The sequence below is a fragment of the Ananas comosus genome, linkage group 20 (assembly GCF_001540865.1).
Source record: "Ananas comosus cultivar F153 linkage group 20, ASM154086v1, whole genome shotgun sequence".
Classification (NCBI taxonomy): domain Eukaryota; kingdom Viridiplantae; phylum Streptophyta; class Magnoliopsida; order Poales; family Bromeliaceae; genus Ananas; species Ananas comosus.
In genome coordinates, this window is record NC_033640.1 from 10,326,397 (window position 1) to 10,351,657 (window position 25,261).

At 37.8% G+C, this 25,261-nt stretch overlaps 4 protein-coding genes across 7 annotated transcripts; 2 read left to right on the forward strand and 2 right to left on the reverse strand.

Moving 5' to 3' along the window:
• On the forward strand, positions 40-3,350 carry LOC109725554 (probable serine/threonine-protein kinase DDB_G0291350). The gene is made up of 6 exons (XM_020254791.1): positions 40-401; positions 870-1,012; positions 1,238-1,381; positions 2,090-2,275; positions 2,610-2,734; positions 2,828-3,350. The coding sequence occupies exons 1-6, from the start codon at positions 164-166 to the stop codon at positions 3,090-3,092; spliced, it is 1,101 nt and encodes a 366-aa protein (XP_020110380.1). The 5' UTR covers positions 40-163; the 3' UTR covers positions 3,093-3,350.
• On the reverse strand, positions 4,412-9,175 carry LOC109726004 (putative U-box domain-containing protein 42). 3 transcript variants are annotated; one of them, XM_020255430.1, is made up of 6 exons: positions 9,019-9,175; positions 8,819-8,942; positions 8,540-8,682; positions 6,940-8,070; positions 6,333-6,642; positions 4,412-6,226 (listed from the first exon to the last, which is right to left on the reverse strand). In XM_020255430.1, the coding sequence occupies exons 3-6, from the start codon at positions 8,543-8,545 to the stop codon at positions 4,629-4,631; spliced, it is 3,045 nt and encodes a 1,014-aa protein (XP_020111019.1). In that variant the 5' UTR covers positions 8,546-8,682; positions 8,819-8,942; positions 9,019-9,175; the 3' UTR covers positions 4,412-4,628. The 3 variants fall into 3 exon arrangements, with proteins under 3 accessions (XP_020111019.1, XP_020111017.1, XP_020111020.1); XM_020255428.1 differs by lacking the exon at positions 8,819-8,942; XM_020255431.1 differs by lacking the exons at positions 8,540-8,682; positions 8,819-8,942.
• On the forward strand, positions 16,350-18,465 carry LOC109725413. The gene is made up of 5 exons (XM_020254595.1): positions 16,350-16,372; positions 16,497-16,543; positions 16,829-16,952; positions 17,577-17,638; positions 17,984-18,465. Exons 2-5 carry the CDS (start codon positions 16,505-16,507, stop codon positions 18,200-18,202), a joined length of 444 nt encoding a protein of 147 aa, XP_020110184.1. The 5' UTR covers positions 16,350-16,372; positions 16,497-16,504; the 3' UTR covers positions 18,203-18,465.
• Positions 21,195-24,754, reverse strand: LOC109726006. Of its 2 annotated transcripts, XM_020255433.1 has the most exons (6): positions 24,169-24,731; positions 23,811-23,911; positions 23,193-23,290; positions 22,900-23,108; positions 22,685-22,746; positions 21,195-21,604 (listed from the first exon to the last, which is right to left on the reverse strand). In XM_020255433.1, exons 1-6 carry the CDS (start codon positions 24,584-24,586, stop codon positions 21,557-21,559), a joined length of 936 nt encoding a protein of 311 aa, XP_020111022.1. In that variant the 5' UTR covers positions 24,587-24,731; the 3' UTR covers positions 21,195-21,556. The 2 variants fall into 2 exon arrangements, with proteins under 2 accessions (XP_020111022.1, XP_020111023.1); XM_020255434.1 differs by lacking the exons at positions 21,195-21,604; positions 22,685-22,746; positions 22,900-23,108 and having other exon boundaries at positions 23,189-23,290; positions 24,169-24,754.

Below are 25,261 nucleotides of genomic sequence, written 5' to 3' on the forward strand. Positions count from 1 at the left end.
AATTATTTCAGCTGCTTTAAGCTGTTATTTTTGGAATGAGCCAATTTTAGTTTTTCAGAGGGAGTTTTTTGCGAAAAATGCTATCGTCTCGACTCTCTTGAGACTCCAACTATTTTCCCTCTTCCTCGATAGAGAGAGAGAGAGAGAGAGAGGGGTGGCGTTCATGGGGTGCTCCTTCTCGGGATTGAACGCGCTCTACGGGGCGATGAGTTGGGGAGGGGACGTGTGGATCAACGAGGACCGATTCAGGATCCTGAAGCAACTCGGGGAAGGGGAATCCGCCTCCCTCTACATCGTCAAGGAGATTGCCACCGCCGCCGGAGAAGACGATGGCGGCGGCGGTGGAGGGATCGCCGGGAAGCGGCGGCGCCACCACCACCCCCACCACACCCCCTCCCACGGTTCGGATCCATTCTAACACTCCTTAAGCCCTAATTTTGTCTCTGATTACGATTTGGAGGTAGAAGCTACTTAATTTAATTTGCTTGGTTTTATTAACCATTAGCGTTTTGTTACGTTGTTGATTTGATGCAGTTTTTTAATCTCCGTTTACTCTTATCAGTACAATTATTTAAATAGACCCCTCAATTATATAACTTTTGATTTTTTCATTAAATAATAATAGCTACTTAAGTTGAAATTTTTGTTTACGATAATAGCTCTATTAACTATTTAATCCAATTCTTATAGTTGTATTTGCTGAAGAGTTATTAAAACTATTAAATTTAACAAATTTTCTATATTAGTAAAATTTCAAATTAATTAATTTAAAATATACGTTTAGCCAAATTCAATATTTTAAATAAATGTTGAGATTTTAAATGGTAGCAGTAGTGTTCATGAAGTAGCAACTACTATAATTGCTTCAGGTGATGGAACATATGCTATGAAGAAAATCCTTATCCAGAGTCCAGAGCAATTAGAGTTGGTGAAGGAGGAGATTCATGTTTCATCTCTGTTTAATCATCCTAATTTGCTCCCTCTTCTTGACCATTCAATTATTGCAGTTAAGGTAATCACTCCGCATTTTTCGCCTTCAAACATTTTATGTTCTATGATCATCAAAAAGTGTTATTGTTACACAATCATATAGTAAAGGGGAAAATAAAAATGCATTAATATGTTTTTTTTTAATACATTTAGAAAACTCGATCTTTGTTACCCAGCTTTATGGGCAACTGGATTTTACTTGTATAATTTTGATAGATTCATTATTTTCAATTTACGACAATCTTAGGGCCAACAAGGAGGATCATGGAACTATGAAGCATACGTGCTATTCCCAGTTTATTTGGATGGAACAATGTTGGACAATGCTATAGCTATGCATTCAAGAGATGAATTCTTTCCCACATACACTGTTTTGCAAATATTTCGCCAGGTGAGTCAATTCAACCAGAATCTAGTACTTTGGTACATAAAGTTGTCGGAAATTGTAGTTTTCGACCTGATAATTGGATGCAGTAAGTTGAATTATATCAAAGAGTTAATGAGATTTGTCGAACTTAATGCTGTATCTATAGCTACATCAGTAAATGTGGATGTAGCATATAGTGTTCTTCAATTGACCGCGATTCAACCAGAATCTAGTAGTTTGGTACATGAGTTGTTGGACATTATAGTAGCTTGGAACCAGAATCTAATAGCAATAAGTTGAATTATATCCTCGACTACACGAGATTCGTCAAACTTAATGCCGTATCTGGCTGCATCATTGAATGAAGATGTAGCGTACAGCATTCTTCATCGATAGCCATTCAACCAGAATCTAGTAGTTTGGTTCGTAAGTTGTTGGACATCGTAGTTTTCGAGCGTATAATCAGACGCAGTAAGCTTAATTAGATACTCAAGTACACAAGATTCATCAAACTTACTGCTGTATCCAGCTACATCAGTAAATGTAGTAGTGTACAAGTGTTCTTCATCGAGAGCCACTTTGAAGTTTGAAACTATTTGCATTGTATGACAACTTCAAGCTTGTTTCCTTAGCTCTACAATTGTGGGTTTCTCTTTCTACTGTTGTTTCATAAACAGTTTTACGCATGAACGACCAATAAACATCTCTTAACACGGTTTATACCACAAACAGCTTTGCTCAGGACTGAAGCATATGCATAGTTTTGATCCTCCATATGCCCATAATGATGTGAAACCTGGTAATATCCTGATAACACATACAAAAGGACAACCACCTCTCGCTATCCTAACAGATTTTGGAAGCGCCCGGCCCGCAAGAAAGCAAATTCGTTCACGCTCCGAAGCATTAGAGTTGCAGGCAAGACCTTTCTCTTTATCTCTTCTAGTCTATGTTAGCTTACTCATCATCCCTCTCTCCCCATATTTTTGTGTTCTAAGATAATATGCTCTTACTTCATCTTATTTCATGAACTATGTCTATCTTTGCTTTTATTATATTTGGTCTGTTATTCTTCATTTGACTTACTGCGGTTAATGAAAATTCTCATAACATTATTTTGGGTATGTGAATGATTTGTCATGCTACTTCATGTCAAAAAAACAATGAATCGAGGGCCACAACTCATTCTTATATAGTAACGATCAATTCTATTTGAAGCTTTTTTTTTAAAAAAAAAAATCATTTTGTGTAGGAATGGGCTGCTGAGCATTGTTCTGCACCATTCCGAGCTCCCGAGTTGTGGGACTGCCCGAGCCACGCTGACATCGATGAGAGGACGGACATCTGGTCTCTCGGGTGTACTCTGTACACAATAATGTGAGAATCTCGCCGGCAATCTTTGCACTTTACGAATTGCATAAGTTATCCTACATTCGATCGAAGATAACCGAACTCTCCCGATCCTTGCAGGTACGGCATGTCTCCATTCGAGTATGCAATCGGGGAATCCGGAGGAAGCTTACAATTGGCCATCTCAAATGGAGAGATAAAGTGGCCCGTCGGCCCCGAAACCCCATACCCCGACTCTCTTCGCCTGTTTATAATCTGGATGCTTCAGCCGCAACCTGCGATGCGGCCTTACATCGAAGACGTCATCTTTCACCTCGACAAGCTCTTTGCAAAGTTATCAAATAAACCCTCACATCTAGTCTCCTCTCCAACTGTACCATTGTAAATTATGCTGTACATTTCTTTGTACAAAGTGTGTTTTCTTCAGGTTTTTAGGGTGGGGTTCTGCTTTGTTATTCTTAGATATAGTATACTTATTTTATGGTGTACAGAGTGCTTAGTGAAATGTAAATAGTTTAAGTTTATAGTCCATGTATTGAGCAAATATGAGATGTGTTAAAATGTTCTTGGTAATAATGATGTATGTATTATGTGATCCCATTTCGAAATTTCGATTTGAATTAGGAAATCTCTTACATTTTAATTGGAGTATTTTTGTGTGTGTGTGTGCGTTTTTTTTTTTAACTTGCATGTTCTTTTTGAGGGTTCAATAGTTCTCAAATCACAAGGGTTTAATTTTGGAAATTTATATGTGCTTTTATCAAAGGATTCCACATCCATGCATCTATTAAACATGAAAGAGATTGCAATTAAAACAACGAAATAATTACAGAAAAAGGAGCTAAAACCCACAAAATCCACCTCAAATCTCCCCAATTCAACAGCTACCCAACTACCAATTCCACGCAAACCCCGCAATTTTCCCCTAATTCAAACTCACCCGAGCATCAAAATCACCACGAAAAGCAAGGATTAGAAGTTGGAAAGGAAACACCTTTGCACAACGTCGCAGATGATGAATCGATGATGACGATGATGAATTGATGACGACGACGACGACGACGATTTAGGAGATGGATTTGGCGTTGTGGATGAAAGCGGCGGCGCAGAGGATGGAGGCGATTAGGGTAAAGAAGCCCAAAAACAGCATCAAGGAGATCCCCGCCACTGTGAGATCCATCGCCATTTGGAGCAGGTGGAAACAGTACCCCATCATCCTCCTCCTCCTCCTCCTCCTCCTCCTCCTCTCTCTCTCTCTCTCTCTCTCTCTCTCTCTCTCTGTGGAAGAGCTTGTATACAGAGAAGTGGAGAGGTGGAGCCCAATGGTGCAGTTTTGGGGACAGAGATGATGTGGGATTTATTTGTCATTGTAAACTTGCACTTGGACCCCCGGTTTCTACCCGTAATCTCATTTGGATCCTGATTCTTTTTTATTTTTACAGTTAGATCCCTAGTGTTTCTTTGCTTGTTAATTCAAGGCAAGTAGGTTTTTACACTCCCATCGGATGCAGAAAAAAAAAAAAGAAGCAAAAAAAATTACTTACTCTTGTTTGAATTAAAAATTGAAGTAAAAAAGCAAAAGAAGAAACAAAAATACATATAACTTCTCATAAAAAAAAAATCGATCACAAAAGATGTAATATAGGTAGAATCACAGAAACGATCTTACAAAATTAGCGATTATAATACATTAGAATTAACAACTTATAGTGAGGATCTATCTTTCCCTCTCTTCTGAATCTGATTCAAATTCCAAATTCACTGTAGAGAATCAGAGCAGGTGCCAAAAAAACACATCATGACATTCTTTGTACAAGAAGCAGCAGTAAACATCTCACAGCTTGTTTAGCACATACTACATAAATAAAACACACAACATCATACAATCTTCTGAATACATGCATACATATATATATATATGTTACAAGATCATACTTCCTGAGAACTCAGGCATCTTCTTCAGATGCCGCAGAACGTTCTCGGCCGCCTGCTTCGTGCTTCCGTCCCCTCTATGGAAGGCTGTCAGCAGTGCAGACGGCAGCACTCTGTCGCTCGATATGTCTCTAAACGATCTGTCGTCGCCGTTCGCCAGGAACTTCTCAATAACCCAGAATGACTTCTGCCACACCCTCTGTTCTTTGTGCTCCCTTAGTATCCTCAGCACGTGCCGCACTCCGTCCACCTCGCTTAGTATCCCCACACTCTTCTCCACGTCCACCCTCTCATCTAGTAGTGTGGAAAGAGCCGACAGCGCCGCCTCCACCACCTTAGGATTTTCGTGTTCGAGGCAACCGAGAAGCCTCTCCACGGCTCTCGAATCCAATAAGCAGAAGGTGGCAGACGCGGAGCAAACGCCTTTGTGGACCGGACAGAGCTGGATTCTTTGGCCCTTCGCATCCTCCTTCTTCGTGCGCAGGCTGAAGGACTTTGGCAGGAAGCTCTTCTTCTTCTGCCGCGTCGCGTCTGGTTGTTTCGAGAGGCTGATGGACTCCGACGACAGGTTCGCGAGCCCGACTGCCGCGAGCCGTTGCACCTCGTCGCTCCCTGATGTTCGCACCAGCAGTTCGACGAACACCGAGGTTAAATTCTGCTCCATAGCCATTTGAAGTATATCCGCGTCGTAGAGAGTAGCGGTGAACCTCACTAAGATGCCAACCAGGCCCTCGACGTAGAGCTTCGCGTATCTGCTTGTTCTCGTTTCGCCTCTCTGTATTACTTGTATCCTGTCGAGTATTATCGGTACCGCGCCTTGCTCTAGAAGGGCTAGATTGAGTGTTACGTTCCGGTGGGGCAGCTTTGCTAACAGATTCGCTGACACTGCGTGTTTTTCGGTTGTCGAATTGTGGTCGAAGTTCTTGATCAGGCTCTCTGGCTGCCCTCTGGTCTTGCATAGCCCATCTGCGATCGTGTGGCCGCTGTGGGACGACAGTGTGATCAGCAGCTTCGCTGCGACGACCGTGAGCTCCTCCGACGGTGCGTTTAAGAACTCGACGACTGTACAGATCACTTCTGTTTCTCTCGTCACCGACACGATGGTCGATAAAGCTTTAGGGAGTTTCGATAGAGAGAGCAACATCTTGACGAGGTTCGTGTTGAGTTCGTCGGGCACGGAACATTTCAGCATGTGGGTGATGTTGTATATGGAGTAATGGGAGGTGATGGTGTGGCCATGCTTGTTGATTTGGAGGCTCTCGAGGTCGACGTTGGATTCGAGTATGTTGGCTAGGATCGCGGCGGCTTCGTCTTTAGACTCCATCGGCTCGTTGTGGATTTTTCGCGTGAACATCTCCTCGATCATGATCGGCACCACGCCAGCTTCCACGAGAGCTTTGCTGTTCGCGTGGTAGGAGGAGATCTGGACCAGGGCGCCGAATGCTGCTTTTCGGACCATGCTGTTTCCACTTTGGACCATTTTGATCAGGGTTTCGGAGGCGTTCTCTGCGACGCTTATCTTCATGTCCTGCTCTAGCGCAAGCTCACCGAGGTAGCTTACCATCTCCATCTGGGTGTCTTCGGTGCCTGTGTTTTTATTCACGAAAAGAAGTTGTTGTTGGTCTACATTTTGAATGCCTTTTTTGTAGACGAAAAAAGTATCATCAGAATGTTAGAATCGCTGATAAGTTACCTTCAACAAGATTGTTCAAAAGGGGATCTAAGAAGCCATTTTCCGCCATGCGCTTGATATTTATCGGACATCTCTCCAGATTCTTTAGAATTTCTCCTGATTTCTCTGATGCAAATGGATCGGCAGACTCGTTGAATTTCATCGTTATGAGAATCAGTATGCCTCCGACGACAGATCCAATCTTTTCCAGAAGTAGGTCAGATTTGGAAAGCTCTAGCAGGAACGAAAGAGCCGCGTGCTTTTCTGAAGTATTGATTCTTGACAGCATTTTGATTGCCCTGGATATTGCTCTAGTTTTCCCAATTATTACCTGCACAAAACAAAGCCATTTATGAGAAGATTACAGTAGCTGATTTTGAAGTTTTTGAAGTATCAAAACGCGCGACAGAACTGTGTTCTTCTGTCTGAAACTTCATTTTCTGTCAAAATCGCCGCTTTTTCGGATATCATCTACACCTTAACAAAACTTCCTTTGTTATGGAATGGCCTGTTATCATTTAACATGATGGCATACCAAGATGCTAAACTTCGACCGAAAAAAAAAAAAAAAATTGCGCCAAAAACCCAGATTCGAAATTGTAATAGGAGCATATGAGAAATTTCGAACCTTTCCTTCTTCGTTCTCGACCAACAAGCACAAAAGCTCCAGCGCTTCCAACCGTAGTACCGCGTCGTCATTCTCCAGGTACCTGGTGAGCAGTTTTGTAATTCCGATACCATGCATTTTCTCCCTGTTGCTTCTTTTCTTTTCACTGAGGAATTTGAGGTCTCGAATCGCGTCAAGCACCATGGCCTCTGATGTCGCTAACGATAGAGCGGTGCGGGCGACTCTGATTCTGGTTGCTTCGTTTCGCTCAATCCATTCCAGTATTGTGCTTTTAATTGCTAAGTTAGTGTTTAGAGCTGTACTTTGTAGCTTTGTCTTTGTGGCTGGACAAGTAATGCCTTCGGAATCGTCTTTAGTTTTCTCAAACCATTCAGCAATAGCTTTTCTTTCGTACGTCACACCGCTTTCTATCGTTACTGGATCATCCATGATTTTCTTCGTTATCGGGCAAAAAAATGTTTCATACAAAGGTTCGACGTATTCCGCCAATTGAGCTAATTGTGGGAGCGTGTCGAGCTGTCCGCTTCCGCTTTCTTGTTCGCCGCTGTAATACACCCCTTTAAGGAAATCTATCAGACGCGGCTCCTCTCCGCTCTTCGAACTGAGCTTGCGAGACACCAAATTCGAATTTTGAACTGAAACTGTTCCGTCTTCCTGCGATTCTCTTATCTCCGCATATCGATTCTCCTGCCGAGTTCCGTTCGCTTGCAATCTAGCCTCTCGCATCTCTTTCGAGAGAGACCTGATTGCGATTTCCGCGTATGCGCAGTTGCGAAATGTCGAAGCTGGAATTTTGCTGAGGCTTTCTCCGATGTTTCTGATCACTTCTTCCAGCTGTTGAATGATGCCTTTGAGCTCGCCATCCGCTATTGATTGTGCTCCGCTGCTGCACTTCGCAACGAGTTCCTTCGCCAGACTGACGTTTGCATTTAGGGACTTTAGAATCTCCGTCGCGTTTTCTGGGGAGTTTCGCAGCTCCATTATGGCCGGAGACGTGCGGTGAAGGTACGATCCCAATTCCATGAAGGTCTCTTGTTCTGTATCCACATCAACTACCGACGACATAACGTCGGAGATAGAAACTAGCAATGAATCACTGAGAATTTTCTTTTGAACCTTAATTTTAGTCCGCTGAAAAGAAAAGCATAAAAGAGTAATTTCAATTTACGAATTTGGATAATCGCTGTACATCGATGAATATATTGCAAGATTTTGGATCCTAAATAAAAATTGATAGCCAAAATAAATTGGATAATCATTTTTGCTCGATTGATTTGTTGAGACGCCGAGATCAGGATGCTAAACTTGGTAAGTCTTATTATACATTGACTTATGTTATATGACTTGTTTCCTTGCTTCATACTCCGAATCCACGCCTATTAGAACAACTGCAAAGTATTAATCATACACGACGAAATAAAGATCGGGTTTTGCGCACAGAGTCTGATAAATTTCAGAATTGCTGCTGCTTCTGTTCTGAGATATGCGATACACAGAATCTGAATATCGCGTCAGATTCATATTTGTTACTATATACCTGACAAAATCAGAAAATATATGAAGATATTAGAAGGCGAGAATGGAAGGCGAGAGCACCTACCGACATCCAATTTCGAAGGCCTCAGCAGGATTGAGAGGTGCTCTCTCTCTCTCTCTGTTCCCCCCCTCTGAAGAAAATGCAAGATCTCTTTCCCATATCATACTCTGGTTCCTTCTGAAGACTAATTTTAGATGTGACAGTTCCTATGACACAGTCAAATGATTTCTATTGCTTACTCATTCAACAACATCAACATCTTGATATGACTTGTTAGTTAAAATACTTGGCTAAATACTGGAGTATGCATGGGTAAAGAAAGGGTTATTGACTTTTACTTACTTATCTGATGTGGCATGTTATTCACTTCTTGTTTCCTAGTAGACTATGATGAACCCAGAGAATACAACTTTATTACACATAATTGTGTGATTATATATGTAAAGCTCTTGCAAGGTCAAAAGGTCTTCTACAAGCAAATTTTTTGTTAATTCAGAGAATTATCGATTGCAGTTGTTGTCGATAAACGAAGAGGAACTCACCCATCAATCAGAATCGGAGAACTGCACCACCACCACGCTCTTGTTATGCTCGAGCTGTTCCTAAGAACTGTTCTAAGAAGTGCTTTATCGATGTATATCTATATCGTGCTCGCAACATCTGTATATAAGAAGTCATTAGGATCTCACTCTCATAAGCCTAATACCAACTCATCACCTAACCTAGCTGAGGTTGGCGATAGCTAGTAATATAATGATCCACAACAAGTCACCATCATCATGCAACGCATAGCACTACTAACACATAACTAAATTGAAGGATTTGGAACAACTCATATACATCAATGACTCATTCAAAAGGCGAAGATGTCGAATCAAGTTGTGTTTTGTATTCTTTTCTTTTCTTTTCTTTTCTTTTTGGTTGATCAACCTCCAAGAAGAGAGAAAGAGTCAAAATGTACTCATTAAATATTCCTTTTTTATATATATGTTAGCAATAGTTTTCTGAAAGTAGGTGTAATCAATCTTTTGGTGGTTGATAGTAAGATTGTTAGTAGTAGCATTAACAGTATGCTTGTTATGGTTGAACCAACGGTTAAGCCGAGCATCAGCTGGGGCCGATACCGATGGAATGGGTCGGTTAGGTTAGGTTAAGATTGGTCGAGTTTGATGTCGGTTAAACTGCGTCAAGTTTAGTAGGTTTTGTTTAGGTATGGTTTATGTCGAGTCGTGTCGGTTTGGATTGGATTGTTAAGTTCAGGTCTGGTTTGGTCGATTCGGCCTTGGATTGGGCCAAAATGAATTGGCCCTTTCTCGACGAAAAGCCCGTGGGCAGTAAAAATCACGCTACCACCAATCACTGTAGAAGGCCCAATCCATATAAGTTTTGGTTAGTATAGAAGTTTGGAGTGCGCGGTTCAAACTAAGCAAAAAAATTATGGGGACCATTTCTGTGGTGATATCGTGAAAAATTTATTCATCACATACAGCGGTCGAATCTTAAAATAGTGACGGACAATGAATCTGATGTTCTCATCATGACGATGGTGGCCGTAAAATTTTTGTTTGTTCAAACTTTTGTCCTAACTAGACATTTTGTATTCACTTTTGTTAGAACTAAAATCAAGAAGATCTAATTCGTCGGATGCGAAAATACCAAAAGAGATCCACGAAAGAGAAGAAAAAAATAAAGCACACAATATTTACGTGGTTCGGCCAACGGCCTACGTCCACGGGCGAAGATGGAGCAGAAATCTTCATTAGAATTAAAGTGGCGTACAAAATATGTCTCTCTCACAAAACCCTAATCCCAAAAATACACCCATATTCTCTCTCTCATCTTTTGCACTAAATCAATAGCAGAAAGGGTATATTTATAATAGTGGCTAAATCCTAATACGATTAAGAATACAAACCCACTGAGATTAGGAATATCTCAATAAAATTATGCATAATCTAAACTTAATTTAATGGAATAATTAAAACAGAATTGAATTAAAAGACCATGCAGTACTAGAATTCGAGACATATTTAACAACTTTTTACAACATTTTCTTTTTCTATTTTGTAGTGAAAGTCGAAGCTTCGCATTAACACTCTACGTACTTTTAAGCAGCCGCTAATCGTCAGTTTCATCAAATCTGATCAAGTTCAGTCGGTAAGTATTGACTAGACACAATGAATCTCTCAATTAATTCATGGTAACATCATTCCGAGATGGTTTGAAAGATCACTTAACGAGACAACTTACTGAAGTACTTTATCAAGATTAAGAAAAAAAGTACTGTGTGTTTTTTTTGACCACTTTATTATTATTATTATTATTATTATTATTTTCTTTTGCTAGTCTAAACTTATGCTGCAGTCAAATCTGAAAGGGAATCTGCGGGGTTGCGAAGGTGTCCTCCTTTCAGTCGTCTTCTCTGTTTTTCATGCATCTGTACGGAATGTTACTCGCTTCTTCTCATTACCTACTTCAAAATTGAACAAGTGTGAACTCCAATCAACTCACTCTATACAATAGAAGCATGAGAGATCTAGAGAGTGTGTGTGTTTATGTGTGTGTGTGTTTGTGTAATTATAAATAATTGAGCTTAGGAGATTGTGGTTTAATAATTAATAAGGGGTACATTCCTTTTGAGGCAAAAGATCACATGCAGTGTACTCACATTTGCCCCTGTTGAAATTCTCCATGAACAACTCTTTGTGAACTTTGAGCTAATGTTTAGTATATTCAATTATGAGTCTTTTTTTTCTTTTTGTTTTAGCCAATGCTTTAATTTAGCTTTGATTTGATTTCAATATCTCTCTCTATATTACAGAGACAAAAAAATCAAATTATGATTAGATACAATTTTATGTGCCTTTATGTGAATATTAAAAATAAAGAGCTCAGGTAATTAATATCAATTCCTATTTTTTGTGGTGATTACACACAAGCTTAGGTGGTGTTTGGTTCTTCCACAAATTGTGGAAAATTATTTTATGGGAGAAAACTTTTTCATGAAAAAAAATATTTTCTATAGTTTTTATTTTTTGGATAAAAAAAATCAAAAACTAGAAGAAGACTTTTACATAAAATCTGAAAAAAAAAATCAGAAAAAATGAATGAAAAATATTTTTTCAGCTTGTAAATTATTTTCTAGGATATTTCATCGATAAAACAAAACACCCCTTTAGTCCTCAACCTATAGTAAATAAGTGTTTTTGCGTAAAAAAAATTTCTTGCTATTTAATCTTTTATTTTGTAAGTTGATTATACTGTTCCTTAAAAGATTATAAATTGGTAATAAATGGAAGAAGCAAATAATATTATTCAACAAATACTCATTTATTTACACTTTTATGGAAGTAGTAACAATGTAACTGTGCATTATCATACACTTCACATTTGGAGCCTGTGTTACGGTACGTCCCGAATTGTACGGTACCGCTTCCCCAAGATACGTTACGAAATACACGAATGCTATTTATTTTTTTGGGTATAAAAATATGCACACAAATGCAACGCAATTTGGAAACTCGTGTAATTTATCTTGCGTTTGAATTTAAATTATTTGTTATAATTTTAAAAAAAAAATTGAAATCTCAAGTACAGTATTAGACAAAAATGTTCAAATTTGGACCAAAAAAAACCTTGGCTCGATTTACTAAGTAGAATGAAAAAAATTATTGCATGCACCTGGTGCATGAATACATCTCGTACATACTATAATTAAGAAGCTGAAAAATCTAATTCGTTAAATATATATAATCTAATTCATTATGCATGTACAAGGACACCCAAGAGAATTACTTATCAAAATCATAAATTAAATAATGTCGCTTTTTGTACAAATAATTTTTGAGACTACTAAACATCCAGCTAATAAGAACATAATTTAAATGCTTTGTAGTTTGTAAAATATTTAATTTTACTACCCTATTTAGGCACAAATTCTTAAGATGAAGCAAATAAAAAAAAAGTCGTGAGACAGTAAAGTAAAACTTTACTATTTTGGTGAGTGAAAATATGTTAAACCACTCAGAATGACATATAATAATTATTAAATATAAAAGGTAGTGAATGAGGTGTACGGGTACACCAGGTCCACCGAATTTTTGTACAAAGCATGGAGACCAAACCAACTTTTTTTGTGAACCGAACACGCTTTTCAAAGGACACCCACTGGTAAAAACTTGGAGTCCACACCCTCGTGTTCTAAAACACCCCACTCCTCTAAAATAATAATATATAAATAAAAATAAAAACAAGGACAAAAAAAAGGATATATATATATATATATATATATATATATATATATATATCCCCTTCCTAAACCCTAAGCATGTGGTCCTTAAATTAATTAGTGTTCTTAATTAATTACTCAAATTTAATATTGCTAATGATAGGATGTGTTGGTAATTACTATGAGCCACCCCATGTTCAATAAGCATGCACTTAATTTGATGGAGCACTAAAGATTAAGTAGAGGGAAAATTGGGGGTTAATATGATAAATCCAGTTAACCTTATTAATTTGCTATTTGATGGATGGTGAAAATATCTAATTTGTTGTGATTGGAAACATATATCTTTTGTGGATTCCAAATGAAAAGACGAAATATTCAAAGTTCTTTAGAACTATTATATATATATTCACATACATGCATAAATTTGCATGTAATATGTTACCACTTGATTTGGTGTATTTAAACTAAATATACTGTTCTAGTAGTTTAATATTTAAAAAAAGTTAATTGCTCTACATTAACATAGAAATTTTGCAATTGGTAGTTAATTTTATTTCAATAGCTATATATCAATTGTGACACAATTCTCTTCTCGTCTCCTTTTATAAATTTCTTTTTTTTTGGTGGGGGTGGTAACAAGTATTTGATATTTATAAGTTATAAGTTAGGAAGTGTTTGGTTCGCTGGAAAATATTTTAGAAAATAGTTTTTAGGTTGGAAAACAAAAACTATAGAAATTAAACTGGTTTAATTTTGCCATAGAAACATTTTTCTCGGAAAATAATTTTCACGATTTTTCAAGTAACCAAACACACAGTAGTGAATATTCTTCTACTTGTGATTTACTATAGAAATATGATCAAAATCACTTAGAGCAGTGATTTGACCTTATTTGAAATAAATGACACTACAACAGAGTTAGGTTATAGAAACACATGTTTAGAACACTTTTGTGTAAGTGTCCCATTTATGCCAAAACTTAAAAAAAATTATTAATACCTAAATATAAAGTCTAATCCAACCAAAAATAAAAAGTTACTCTACTCAACTCACCCCACCTAATTCATTCGGCCCGATTACAAACATAAATGAAAAATAAAAGAAAATTCGATTATCATTTTCCCTTCTCCCCTCACTCAATCAACTGAAATCCTAGATGAAGATCCCTTCCTATTGTCCTCCTCCGCCACCGCAGCCAACGAGTTAGAGTTCCGGCGGTTGCTAAATGCTTAAATAAATATTGGTAAATTAGCAGCACTCTTTTTAGGTTATAGCGACACTCTTTAACTGTCACTATATACCTAGCGATCCCACATGTAGCAATACTTTTTAAAAATGTCGGTAATTTAGCCAGCAGCACTTTTTTTGACATGTACCGACATTTAAAAGTGTCGCTATAGACCGTTTTTATTGTAGTGTAAAGAGTTAATAATTCCCTAGTCAAAAAGGAATGAGATCAATAACCAGGAATTGTCAAAGATTCCCCTCATAGAATTTATAAATATTATTTCATTAATTATCAAGAAAACATCCCTCTAATTCCAGTTGTCAGAATAACCCTATTACTTGCCTATAATTAGCATTGGTACACACACATGTACATAACCCTATTACTTGCCTATAATTAGCATCGGTACACACACACACACACACACACACACACCCCACTATATATAGCTATTACTACCATTCATAAATTTTTGATATCTCCAAATTAGTTGTAATTAGTGCATCTAATGCACCTAATTTATTCCCATACTAATTAATACTTAATTAAGGTACCACAATCTGTTCATGTATCATAGCCACATATATGTATACTACACAGCTTATCTCTTTACCAACAAAACCTGACATGAGATCACATTGTGATTATTTCAAAACTCTCGAGCGCGAAAATGCGAAGAAATAATCTGATTACTTCTTACAGTGGGCAGTTTAGTCCGCGACCGAAAGTCGAAAAACCTCGAATTCTAACCACTCGGGTACGATCGAGTCTTAATCGAATTTCGATAGCTTAGATAACCATAAACATATAAATTTCTATATGCACGTATTCCCAGGTGAGTGTTAATTAAACTAACTAACTCAATCGGAACTAAACCATCTGATAAATGTTTCCAATGAAAATTAAACCAGATTCAGGGAATCAAAGATTTTATGTTAGTAACGGTTTTGCATGCATTAACCACTGGTGTTAATTAAGGAAGTGTATGCCCTAGCTAGGCAAGTTGGGCTTTTGCTATTTTCAAGTCATCTTAATATATTTGCACTCACCTCAAGTAAGTGAAATTATTGCTTGCACCTTGTGCATGGCCTATAGCTCATTACTACTATTAGTAACTCGATGGGTCTAAATCATCGGCCGAAATGCTTATATTGCGGTGCACAGGTTGTACAGATGCACGAAATGCAAGCAAAAAATATATATAGTCTCTCCATGTTATTTATGAATATGAAGTGGCATGATCAAGATACTAATTAATTAAGCTAGATCCAACCAAAAAGATACATAAATAGGCACATTACATATATATATCATGGGGACTTGGGTCCAACTATAATTATAGTTTTAATTTAGGGTTAGCTTCCAAAACCCTAGATTGAGTTGGTGGGTTGGCAATTTTAACCTCACCCCCCCATGCTCGTTGCATGCATGGGGGTCGACAGGCACAGAACACACCAGTATCTTCCATTCCACGCCATGCTACTTTCACCACATATTAAATTTAAGGACTACTAGTCATTGATCATTTTTTTTTTTTTTTGTCTCTCTAAAAAAGCTTTTAACTTTGCTTTATGGTTCTAGCTGATCCAAGTACACAAAGTAAGACCAATACATAGAAAAGTGCATCCAAGAACTATTTAAAAATGGGAAACCAATTTGGACGGCCCCCTTTCAGAGGAGGAATTCTACACTGTCACACTTGCACCACGTCATCAATAACAAGTCAATCACATTTCTTCTTTTCAAACAAAAGTACAATAAAAATACTTTTTTACAATCATGATGGGACATATATTCTTAAAATGATTAATTTGATTGGTTTGTTACGCCACGTCACTAATATACCCGTTGCATTCTAGAATTTTTCCTTCCAGAGAGTGTTTAATTAATTTATTATATTATTGATGTGCTAGCTAACAGACTCATATGTTTATACTGTAATTAAATGCTCCATTTGATGGATGCTAATACATTAATAGTGAATAAAGACAATTTTTTTGAGGACTCGTAATATATATCCACAAAAGAGTGCCCTATAATGTTGTTGATATATGTATACATTGCAGTTTAAAGAAACATTTCGGACTATATGTATGAACCATTTAGATTCCTCTATTGTAAATAGTAACGCATTAATGATATATAAAGATAATATCATAGAGAACCCATAGCAAACTTTTAAAAATAATAATAAGAGATAGAGAAGAGAGAGAGAGAGAGAGGAGTGTTGTGGGAATCCTAGCTTTGACTTAACTATTGTTACTTTGTAATTAGCTTGGTTTGCCTCCTTTATAAAAGCCCACTTACCCCCCTCTCATTCCTCTCTTCTCTTTTTGTTGCATTTTGAGACCAAACACATCTAAAGGAGAGATAGAAAGGGTCATGGGTTGCATAAGACCATCATGTCTTCTTCTAGGGCTTTTGCTAGCCCATCATGGTGAGCTCCTTCTTCTTCTTCTTCTTCCTCTTCTTCTTTTCCTTCCACCATTTTCCTTTATACATAAAGCAAAATAAGAAAAAGGTTTTGCTGAGCCTTATATATAGTCTTTTCTAATTTGCAGTGGTTGGGATGGTAGCAAAAGATGACCAAAAGAACAGTGGCAACATGGTTGGTTTTATTATTCATAAAACTTGCACTCTTTTTCACAATTTATCTCTCTGAGTATTTTTCGCGTTTCACATTTATCGCTGGATGATACAGTAATTACATTCATGAAGGTTGATATATATATGCACCCAGTGGTCATTTGGCAAGTTTTGTCAGTATCAACCTAGTGAATGTAATATTATATCATGCGTCGCAGTATAGTAATGAAAGATGTGTATTTTACACTGTATTTTAGCCTAGTTTTTGTTTTCCCCCTTTTTCCTGATTCATTTTTTTGGTTAGCAGGAACTTCGCGACGCGATGAGGAGTAGTAGATGGCTGAGAGGGATTAGGAAGATGGGTGGAGGAAATCATGTATTGGAGGATGAAGAAGCTGTAGTGGGAGTGAACAAGGGCCCAACCAACACAGGTGCAAACCCTTCTGTTGGAAAATATGATGATCACAGTGGAGACAAGGGGGAGGAGTTGAACTTAGTGGGTCATGGGTTGAGTGGTAGAAAACTCCCTTCCAGGGTCAAATTGGTTGGTCTCATACCTTTCAGTTCTGATTACCATGCACCCAAGACTCATCCCCCAAAGAACAACTAAGTAAACTAAAAAGGCTACTTATGCCACTCACTCTCTCTTTCTCATAGACTCATAGGTTTAGTTTAGGTTCTTCTTCTTCTTCTTCTTCTTTTTTGTTTTGTTTTGTTAAGTTCCCTTTATCATGTCCTATAGGTGGTTCATTGTAAAATGACAGAACCCTATAGTGTATTTGTATGAATTGATCACTCTTATATAATATATGTTGAGAGGAATTGATATATCTGCATTAACCAAGGATCTTTGCAGATTTTTGTTATTGTTTTAGCATCATTTTAGCTTATTATGCTTCTATCTGAAACATAAGCTTTGAGGATTAGGATTTGATCATTTTTTTTTTATTTTACCTTTTATCTTATATAGCAAAGAGTATGTGCGTGTGTGTGATGTAGAAAGAGATATATACTTGGTTGTTGTTCAATTTGAATACTTGATTTTCTGAATGCAGGAAAGGCTAATAACTCTATTAAGAAGTCAGCGGATTCAGCGACTAAAGGAATGGATGCAAAGGTTTTATCTCTCTCTCTCTCTCTGTAACACTCACACTCACAAATAAACACGCAATAATATGACTATGTTAATCATTTACATGCTCCACAAGTTTTGTTACAAATATTTTCCGAAAAAATATTGAACATCTAGTCAAAACATGAATGCAAATAGATCATTTTGACTAGCTTAATCAACAAGTTAATTAATCTACACATTACGAAAAAAAAAAGATTTCCATAAAAGTTTTTTGTTTACAAAGCAATTAAGACACTATATACTATAACTATAACTATGCTAATTAGTTATGCCAATTCTCAATTTGATACTAATTAGTTCTGATTATTTTCGCTTTATCTGATTCAGGGATTCAGAAGCAATTTTAGCACAAAATCTAAAGGGAGTTTCCATGTAGACCCTCCAAATGGATCACAAATTCCATTTCAGAGATTTGAACACCAGAAACAACTAGACCCAGTTACAGTGATGTTCAATATGCTCAACAAGGACTACCAAGCGAGGGCCCGTCATCGGCCACCGATCAACAACAATGTACCCGTAAAGCGATTCGGCAACAAACCCTAGATGTGTCCCCCAAAGAAAAAACAAAAGAAAAGTTTTGGTGAGAGAGGAACACCTCTCTCTAGCTTGTTCTAGATACTATCCTTTTTGCTTACAAATATTATAGGGCTATGTTAGAATATATATATATTTATATGTATTATAATGTTCTTTGTAGTCAAACAATAGGATAATCTTGCACAAAAAGGGTTGTGGAATAATGCATGGCTTTAAGCTAGTATAGCCCAATCATGGTTATGATGATCATCATACACTAAAAAGGGCAATTTTGGCAGTGATGAACTAGCTTGAGGCTTGTATTAGATATTCAGAACTAGCTAGTTATTCAAATGTTAAATATACTTTTAGATGTACCTGTGTAGAGTGTAAACTTCTCTTTAATTTGTTTTCCTGCATGTATGTATAGTTGTTCTCTGCATTGCATAAAAGATACACCAAGGTAAGGATAGTAGTAGGTTTGTGGCTTCTTAGAGCAATTTGTGTTTGTCTCCTTCTCATATGTATGTTTGAAATACATGTGCAAGATGCTATTCTTGTTTGTCTATGAAATGCTGTGAATTTCCTCTGGAACTTACACCCACATCTCAACCTGCAGTTGGATTAATTGGTTGTTAATCTCATTTCTGATCAAATCAAAATTATAGATAGCTTCCAATGCATTTACTCGATTTCGTGCGAGCTCGAGCTGTTAATGGTCCGGGAGTGGGCCACGACCCATTCTTCCCTCGACCTAATCCCGGAAACCTTATACTCCGATCGAGCTCCATGGTGATGTCCGATTTGTTCGACTTAATCTAACATTTTTACCAATCCACCTTAGCATAAGCAGTTTAGCTACTCCTTTGGTTGAGAGGCTAAGTTCCTGATCCCTGTCCCATAAAAAAAATAAAATAAAATAATTATAGTTCGAGCTCAATCACCAAGCTTCAGTCTAATAACAATTTACGCCATGAGATGTTTTGGTGTATCCTCTCTCTAATTAGACCCTCCAACTGAATAAAAAGGAGTTTGTCAATTAAAAGCACTAATCTATGTTTTAACAAAAATTGGGTTAGTCCTGCATCATCATCACCATCATCATCATCATACATATATATATATATATAATTTTATTTTTAAAAACTTGAAATACTCTAAATCAGTTTTAACTGTATGTATCGTTAATTTAAGCATTCTAAAGTTGAAAATGGGACTATAATACCATTGCTCTGGTATTATAGATAGTATAGGTGCCTAGCTCCCTCTCTCTCTCTCTCTACATATATATATATATATATATAGGCAATTATTATATATATAGAGAGAGAGAGAGTAGGTCTTGTGTATTATTAGGAGCATGAAGGCATACACTAGTGATTTAACCATCTAAATCTAATGGTTGCTGTTAAGTTTAACCAAGAGGTTACAACCCACCCTCAAAACACATATCATCTAAAGCTGCAAATTCAACCCATTCTCTCATCATTTTACGAATTCGTCTAATAGTCGCTAAAGCATCGAAAAATTAATTCCTAAAAATCATATTATTTTTTTCTCATCAAATTATCCACCAATAAGCCGCCAGACTAGCCAGGTAGAAAAAGTAAAGCGGAAAAAAAAAAACATATGTATGTATAAGACACTACATATCCCGGATATGTGAACGAAGGTTTGCCGTACGATATAATACCAAGCCATTTCGGGCAAAAGGAAACGAAACAGCCCAAAAAAAGGCTTATCAAATGTGGATGTTGGGCTTGGACGAGGCCCACTTCCATCCACAACCGGCCCAATAAAGGATTGGACTCGTCCGGCCCGCGTTTTCTTCGCAGGCTGCGTAAATCGGTGAGCTCACCCACCCCCTCTTCGAATCTTTGTCCATTTCGTAGCGCGATTTTAAATTATTCTTCGAGTATAGAAATGGGGTGAATTCGCTTACACTCACCGAGTAGTGACCACACCGCACTCCGCGGCCACGACCGCATAATAGTTTGTATGCGGATTTTTAGCCTTTTGCGAAAAAGAGTTGGTTTTTTTTTTTTTTTTTTTTTTGAAAGATAGGTAGCACGCTATCTGCTTCGTTTATTTCATTTAAAAATAAACTTAGCTGGAAATGTGAATCAACTAGAATTCGAACTTGGATTTCGAGTACCAACCAATAAATTCTTTGCCACTTGCTATGTTTTTTCTCTTTTGTTAATTATGTATCTAACCGTTGTACGTAGTATTATAGCGTATCTACGTAATTTATAGCAAATTTATCTTTATTGTGCGTAATCAGTTGTAGATTACAGGAGGAGAATTTACTTTATTTTAAAAATTAAAATAAAGAAAGAAATACACAAATGAGTGGCTATACCTTTTTTATTAACAAATAATTAGCGCTCGATCTAACCTAGTTACGACAAATGCATTAAATTCTTTTCTTACAGATAAAAACAAAATCCATTGATTCAACGACCATCGACGAGGTACAGTATTTCCACACGGCTATAAATTAGGATTTAGATATATCACATGTATTTTACGTGCGAAACAAATTATATGCCGAATAAATCAAAAGGAGAGACAATCGTTTTTAGCTGTTAAAATTAATAGCTTCATTAGTCATTAGCCACAAGTATATGTATATCTAATTCCACCCCTGATTTCCTAATCTTCCCTTGGTCCACTTAATCTAACATTTTTACCAATCCACCTTCGCATAAGTAGTTTAAGTACTCCTTCGGTTGAGAATCTAAGCTCCAGATTTGAAGTTTTCGGGGTTTCTGGAGTTTGGAAAGCCTATGACCCTTGTCCCGTGAAAAATTTTAAAATAAAATAAAATAATTATAGTTCCATCTCAATCACCAAGCTACAATGTAATAACAAGTTACGCCATAAGATGGTTTGGCGTATCCTTTCTCTAATTAGCACCAACCTATGCATGTTTTAACAAAAATTGGATAACTCCTTAATTATATATAATATATATATAAAGGAACTTTGAATATAAAACGGAAATATCACACGGAAAGAACCAAACCAAGTCTAAACCAATTTAACTATAAAAATGCACCAAAAACAAACACCAGTAATATGGATGGTCACGGCAATAACAGATGACACAGAGGCGAGAAAAAAGAAAGGAAGAAAAAAAAAAAAAAAAGATTGAGAAATCAAAGTGCTCTACGAAAAGGAGAACATCGAACAGCATTTTGAATTCATTGAAATAATGAACAAATATACGACTATACAATAGAAAGCAGGATTACTGAAGCGGTGAGATGTGCGCCGTCACAAATATAAGTGTTGGGGGCAAAGAAGAGGCTATTCTATCAAGTGACACCTTTTCCAAATTCGAGAACATGTTGTTACCTAGTGCATGCGTCGGCCATTTTACTTCGAGTCCTTATGTTTTTTGTTCTCTTCGTCACTTTCCAGGCCCTGCAAAACAAAAACAGGATTATCATCATTGTTACGAAGTATTGCATGATTAAAATGATATCTTTGTGCGAAACTGAGTATGAATCCAGTTTCTCAATGGATCCAGAATGTAGGTGTAATTATGACATTTAGGGCGTCGCAATTGAGAATCACTATAGTACAGCTATATCAATCAATGCTTGGGCAATCCCTATGCTATATATGGACTATGTGTTGTAATAATAATTCCCATCTAAAATTGTTTCGGCAGAATCACTCCTCTAGTCCTCAACTCTTGCTAAACTCAAGCAAACTGATTGATGTCCGATTTAGTCTGCGTTCTTAATCTAAAATTATTCAAGCAATGGCCTCTTGAATAGCAACAAAAGTCAAGCAAACAAACAAGTTGAAATTGATACAGCTGATAACATCTGTCAAATCAACCAACACTAATCTAATATCAAACCTAATATTCAATCAAGTTCGTTCATCATCCCTACATATAAATTCAAAATCAGGTTGAGATCCAGTCATGAACCCAAAAGCAGGCTCAGATATAGATGGAATATGCTCAACAATATACCTATTTTCTGAGGCAGAAAAAGAGAACATGAGGTGATTATATCAGAAGCTAACATGGCTAGCTAAAATTGTGACAATAAAGAAAAGTCTAAATTCGAAAGCATCTCATGAATAGTCCTATTTAATCAGAACCAAAATAAACAATACTTTCAGCCCAAAAAATAAAAATTGACTTCAATGTCCTGACAATCGACCTTTTTCTCCCCAAAAACCTAACTCAAAGGACGGACAAACTGGGCATTCAGCCCAAAAAATAAAAACTGTGGACTTCAGTGTCCTGATAATCAACCTTTTTCTCCCCAAAAACCTAACTCAAAGGACGGAAAAACTGGTCATTCAGCCCAAAAAATAAAAATTGTGGACTTCAATGTCCGGATAATCAACCTTTTTCTCCCCAAAAACCTAACTCAAAGGCCGGACAAACTGTCAGCCGTTATAATCTTCATATGTTTAGACAAAGAAGAAAAAAAGATAAAAGAAGGGCACCTAATAAGCATAGGTACAAAACGAGAAACTTACCGAGGTGCTGTCAATCTTATCAAAATCGTCATCAAAATTATCCTCAGCATCATCATGAACATCTGAAAAAAGCAGATTATTTAAACTGAATTAACAAAAAAAAAAAAAAGAATTCTTTGCTCCTCTCAAAAATATTTACATTTATCTTTGGAACATGGAAAGCTCACATTTCATTATCAAGGAAGAAAAACATGTATATGAAAGGAAATTGCTACCTGGACCCTCATCATCACTTCCAAGATCTCCAAGAAGAAAGATATCCAAATCGTGCTCTGCGTTTGATGAGGTCGAAGCCTTGCTTTGCAACTTTGTATCCTTCTCTGCCGTCTTAGTAGCTTGAGCACTCGTCAAAGTTTCCTTCACCCCATCATCTTTCTTTTGCTCTGATTTCATCTTTAACTCATCCATGTATTGTTTCTCATACCTAACCAATTGCAAAGAATACAAGTTAAAAGTGTTAACTCGACATGCCCACAGATAAAACAGTAGGAATACAGGAGAAACTTACGGAGCCACATAGGTGTTCACTAGTATGAAGTATATCCGCCAGAATTTTCTCTCTTTCATGTAGCGCGGGCATAGCTCATATCTGAATTTTGATATTTCCTGAAACACAAAAATAATTTGTTCAGATACAGTCTCTTCAAAAACCAATCATTGAATGAAGTAATCCAAACCTCAAAGCACAACTATTGATAAGTTTCTCCAATTACAAAGTGGTGAGACAAATGCAGATGCAATAATGATCTAAAGAAGCAGGACAATGAAGGTAGGCGCATAAAAGTTACAATTTTGCCAATTGTGACTACAGAAATATGCCTGTTTGCTGTGACTACAGAAATATTTGGAAAGATGATTGCTCAAATGGTAGCAACGACATACAACTCCGACAAGGTTGAAACTTTATCTAGAACCGCGACTTCATGTAAACTATTTTTAATTTAGATCAGGAACGTCAAGTAAAATCCTATAAACATATATCTACATATTACCATGTTTAGTTTACATGAGAAACATCAAGTTCATAATATTGTCTATCAGCTTCAGGAACCAAGTTAAGCAAAACACTATTCAAAGTAAACAGAAAACTAGATAAAATCAACTAAAGGCTGATGATAAGACTAACCTTAACAGTTGAGAGAACAAGAGTAGCATGCCTCGCTTGCCATTCGCTAAGATCCTGCCGAACATTTGACACTGTAGGAACCTCAGATATTTCTGGTTCATCTACACATGAAAAGAACAGAACACTCCGCATTAAATTGGGCAAACAACATCAAATTCCAACGAGGAACAGGAAAATATTCCTAACAACTTCAATAACAATAGGAACGCAAGAGAACTCACTACATTACTAACACAATGAAATTAACAACTTCAAATGACACTAATCTATATACGCCATTTCTTCGATCCAAACACCACGGGAATCCAATCGTGAACCTAAAATCAAACAAAGAGAAGAGATCGATCGAAACCAAAACCTTCCATGGGGAAATCGCGGAAGGTGCTGATCGTGATCCCCTTCACGAACTCCCTGAGCTCCTCCGTGACCCCGAACCGCTTGAGCTCGTCATCGGCGGCGGGAGATCCGGATCCGGATCCAGCGGAGATGGACGGGATAGGGGGAATCGGGGGGATCGGGGGGATGGGGATATCAGAAGCTAGGGTTTTGATCTGCCCCGCGGCGCGGAGGGCCTCGTAGCGGAGGAGATCGGCCTTCTTCGTCGCCTCCGCCGCGATCTCCCGCGATTTCTTCGCCGTCTCGGAGACGAGCTCCTGCGAGAGGCGCGCGGCGCCCATGGTGAGCTCCTGCGACCGCTTCGCCGCCTCCATGGAGATCTCCTGCGACCGCTTCGCTGCCTCCCCCGCGAATACCCTAGCCCTCTCCCACAGATCCATTAGAGCCCCTTCTTCCTCTCTCGCCTCCTCCTCCTACGAGCTTCTTCTTCGTCTTCGTCTTCGTCGTCGTCGTCGTGAGAGAGAGAGAGAGAGAGAGAGAGAGAGAGAGAGAGAAATGGGATAATGGTACAAGGATTAGGCGTATAATAAACACGGGGAATTTTGACCTGCGAGGGTGACGGACTCCGAGGGAGCCGAGACGATTCCTCCTTACTCCGGGTGTATTGAAATTGATGCTCAGATCTGGGCCGTCCATTTTGACATGAGATATTATTGCCTGCGCCAGGTCTACGACGTTGATTGTAGGATGGACCGATCACCTCCACCCAAAAAAGTGTATTTTACATGGACCCGCTTCGCCACGTCACCCCCAAATCTCACAGTGTGGTCCAGGGATGAGTTGTGGACTAATTCACACAATGGTTGAACGATCCAGTAGAAATGGTATGTTAATGGGCCGAATTGGGCCGGGACTGGGGTGAGAATATAACCGGATCTGGCCCGGTTTTTCACCCGATGGGCTGTAAACAGGCCTAGGCCTATTATCAGCCCTATTAAACTTTATCACATAAAATAATAATAATAAATCATGTGATGTAGCATATTTTTATTTCGCCGCCATGGGTCGAGCCCAGCTACAACACAGCCCGGCCCTGGTCTGGAGAGATCATGTAT

Coding starts and splice junctions, on each gene's coding strand:
- LOC109725413 (XM_020254595.1), top strand. CDS start 16,505: ATGGTAGCAAAAGATGACCAAAAGAACAGTGGCAACATG. Junction 16,544..16,828: donor AAAAGAACAGTGGCAACATG/GTTGGTTTTATT, acceptor TTTGGTTAGCAG/GAACTTCGCGACGCGATGAG. Junction 17,639..17,983: donor CTAAAGGAATGGATGCAAAG/GTTTTATCTCTC, acceptor TATCTGATTCAG/GGATTCAGAAGCAATTTTAG.
- LOC109726006 (XM_020255433.1), bottom strand. CDS start 24,586: ATGGATCTGTGGGAGAGGGCTAGGGTATTCGCGGGGGAGGCAGCGAAG. Junction 23,291..23,810: donor TTGTTCTCTCAACTGTTAAG/GTTAGTCTTATC, acceptor TTTGTGTTTCAG/GAAATATCAAAATTCAGATA. Junction 22,747..22,899: donor AAGTGATGATGAGGGTCCAG/GTAGCAATTTCC, acceptor TGCTTTTTTCAG/ATGTTCATGATGATGCTGAG.
- LOC109725554 (XM_020254791.1), top strand. CDS start 164: ATGGGGTGCTCCTTCTCGGGATTGAACGCGCTCTACGGGGCGATGAGT. Junction 2,276..2,609: donor CCGAAGCATTAGAGTTGCAG/GCAAGACCTTTC, acceptor CATTTTGTGTAG/GAATGGGCTGCTGAGCATTG. Junction 2,735..2,827: donor TGTACTCTGTACACAATAAT/GTGAGAATCTCG, acceptor CGATCCTTGCAG/GTACGGCATGTCTCCATTCG.
- LOC109726004 (XM_020255428.1), bottom strand. Junction 6,643..6,939: donor TCGAGAACGAAGAAGGAAAG/GTTCGAAATTTC, acceptor TGTTTTGTGCAG/GTAATAATTGGGAAAACTAG. Junction 6,227..6,332: donor TTTGAACAATCTTGTTGAAG/GTAACTTATCAG, acceptor ATAAAAACACAG/GCACCGAAGACACCCAGATG.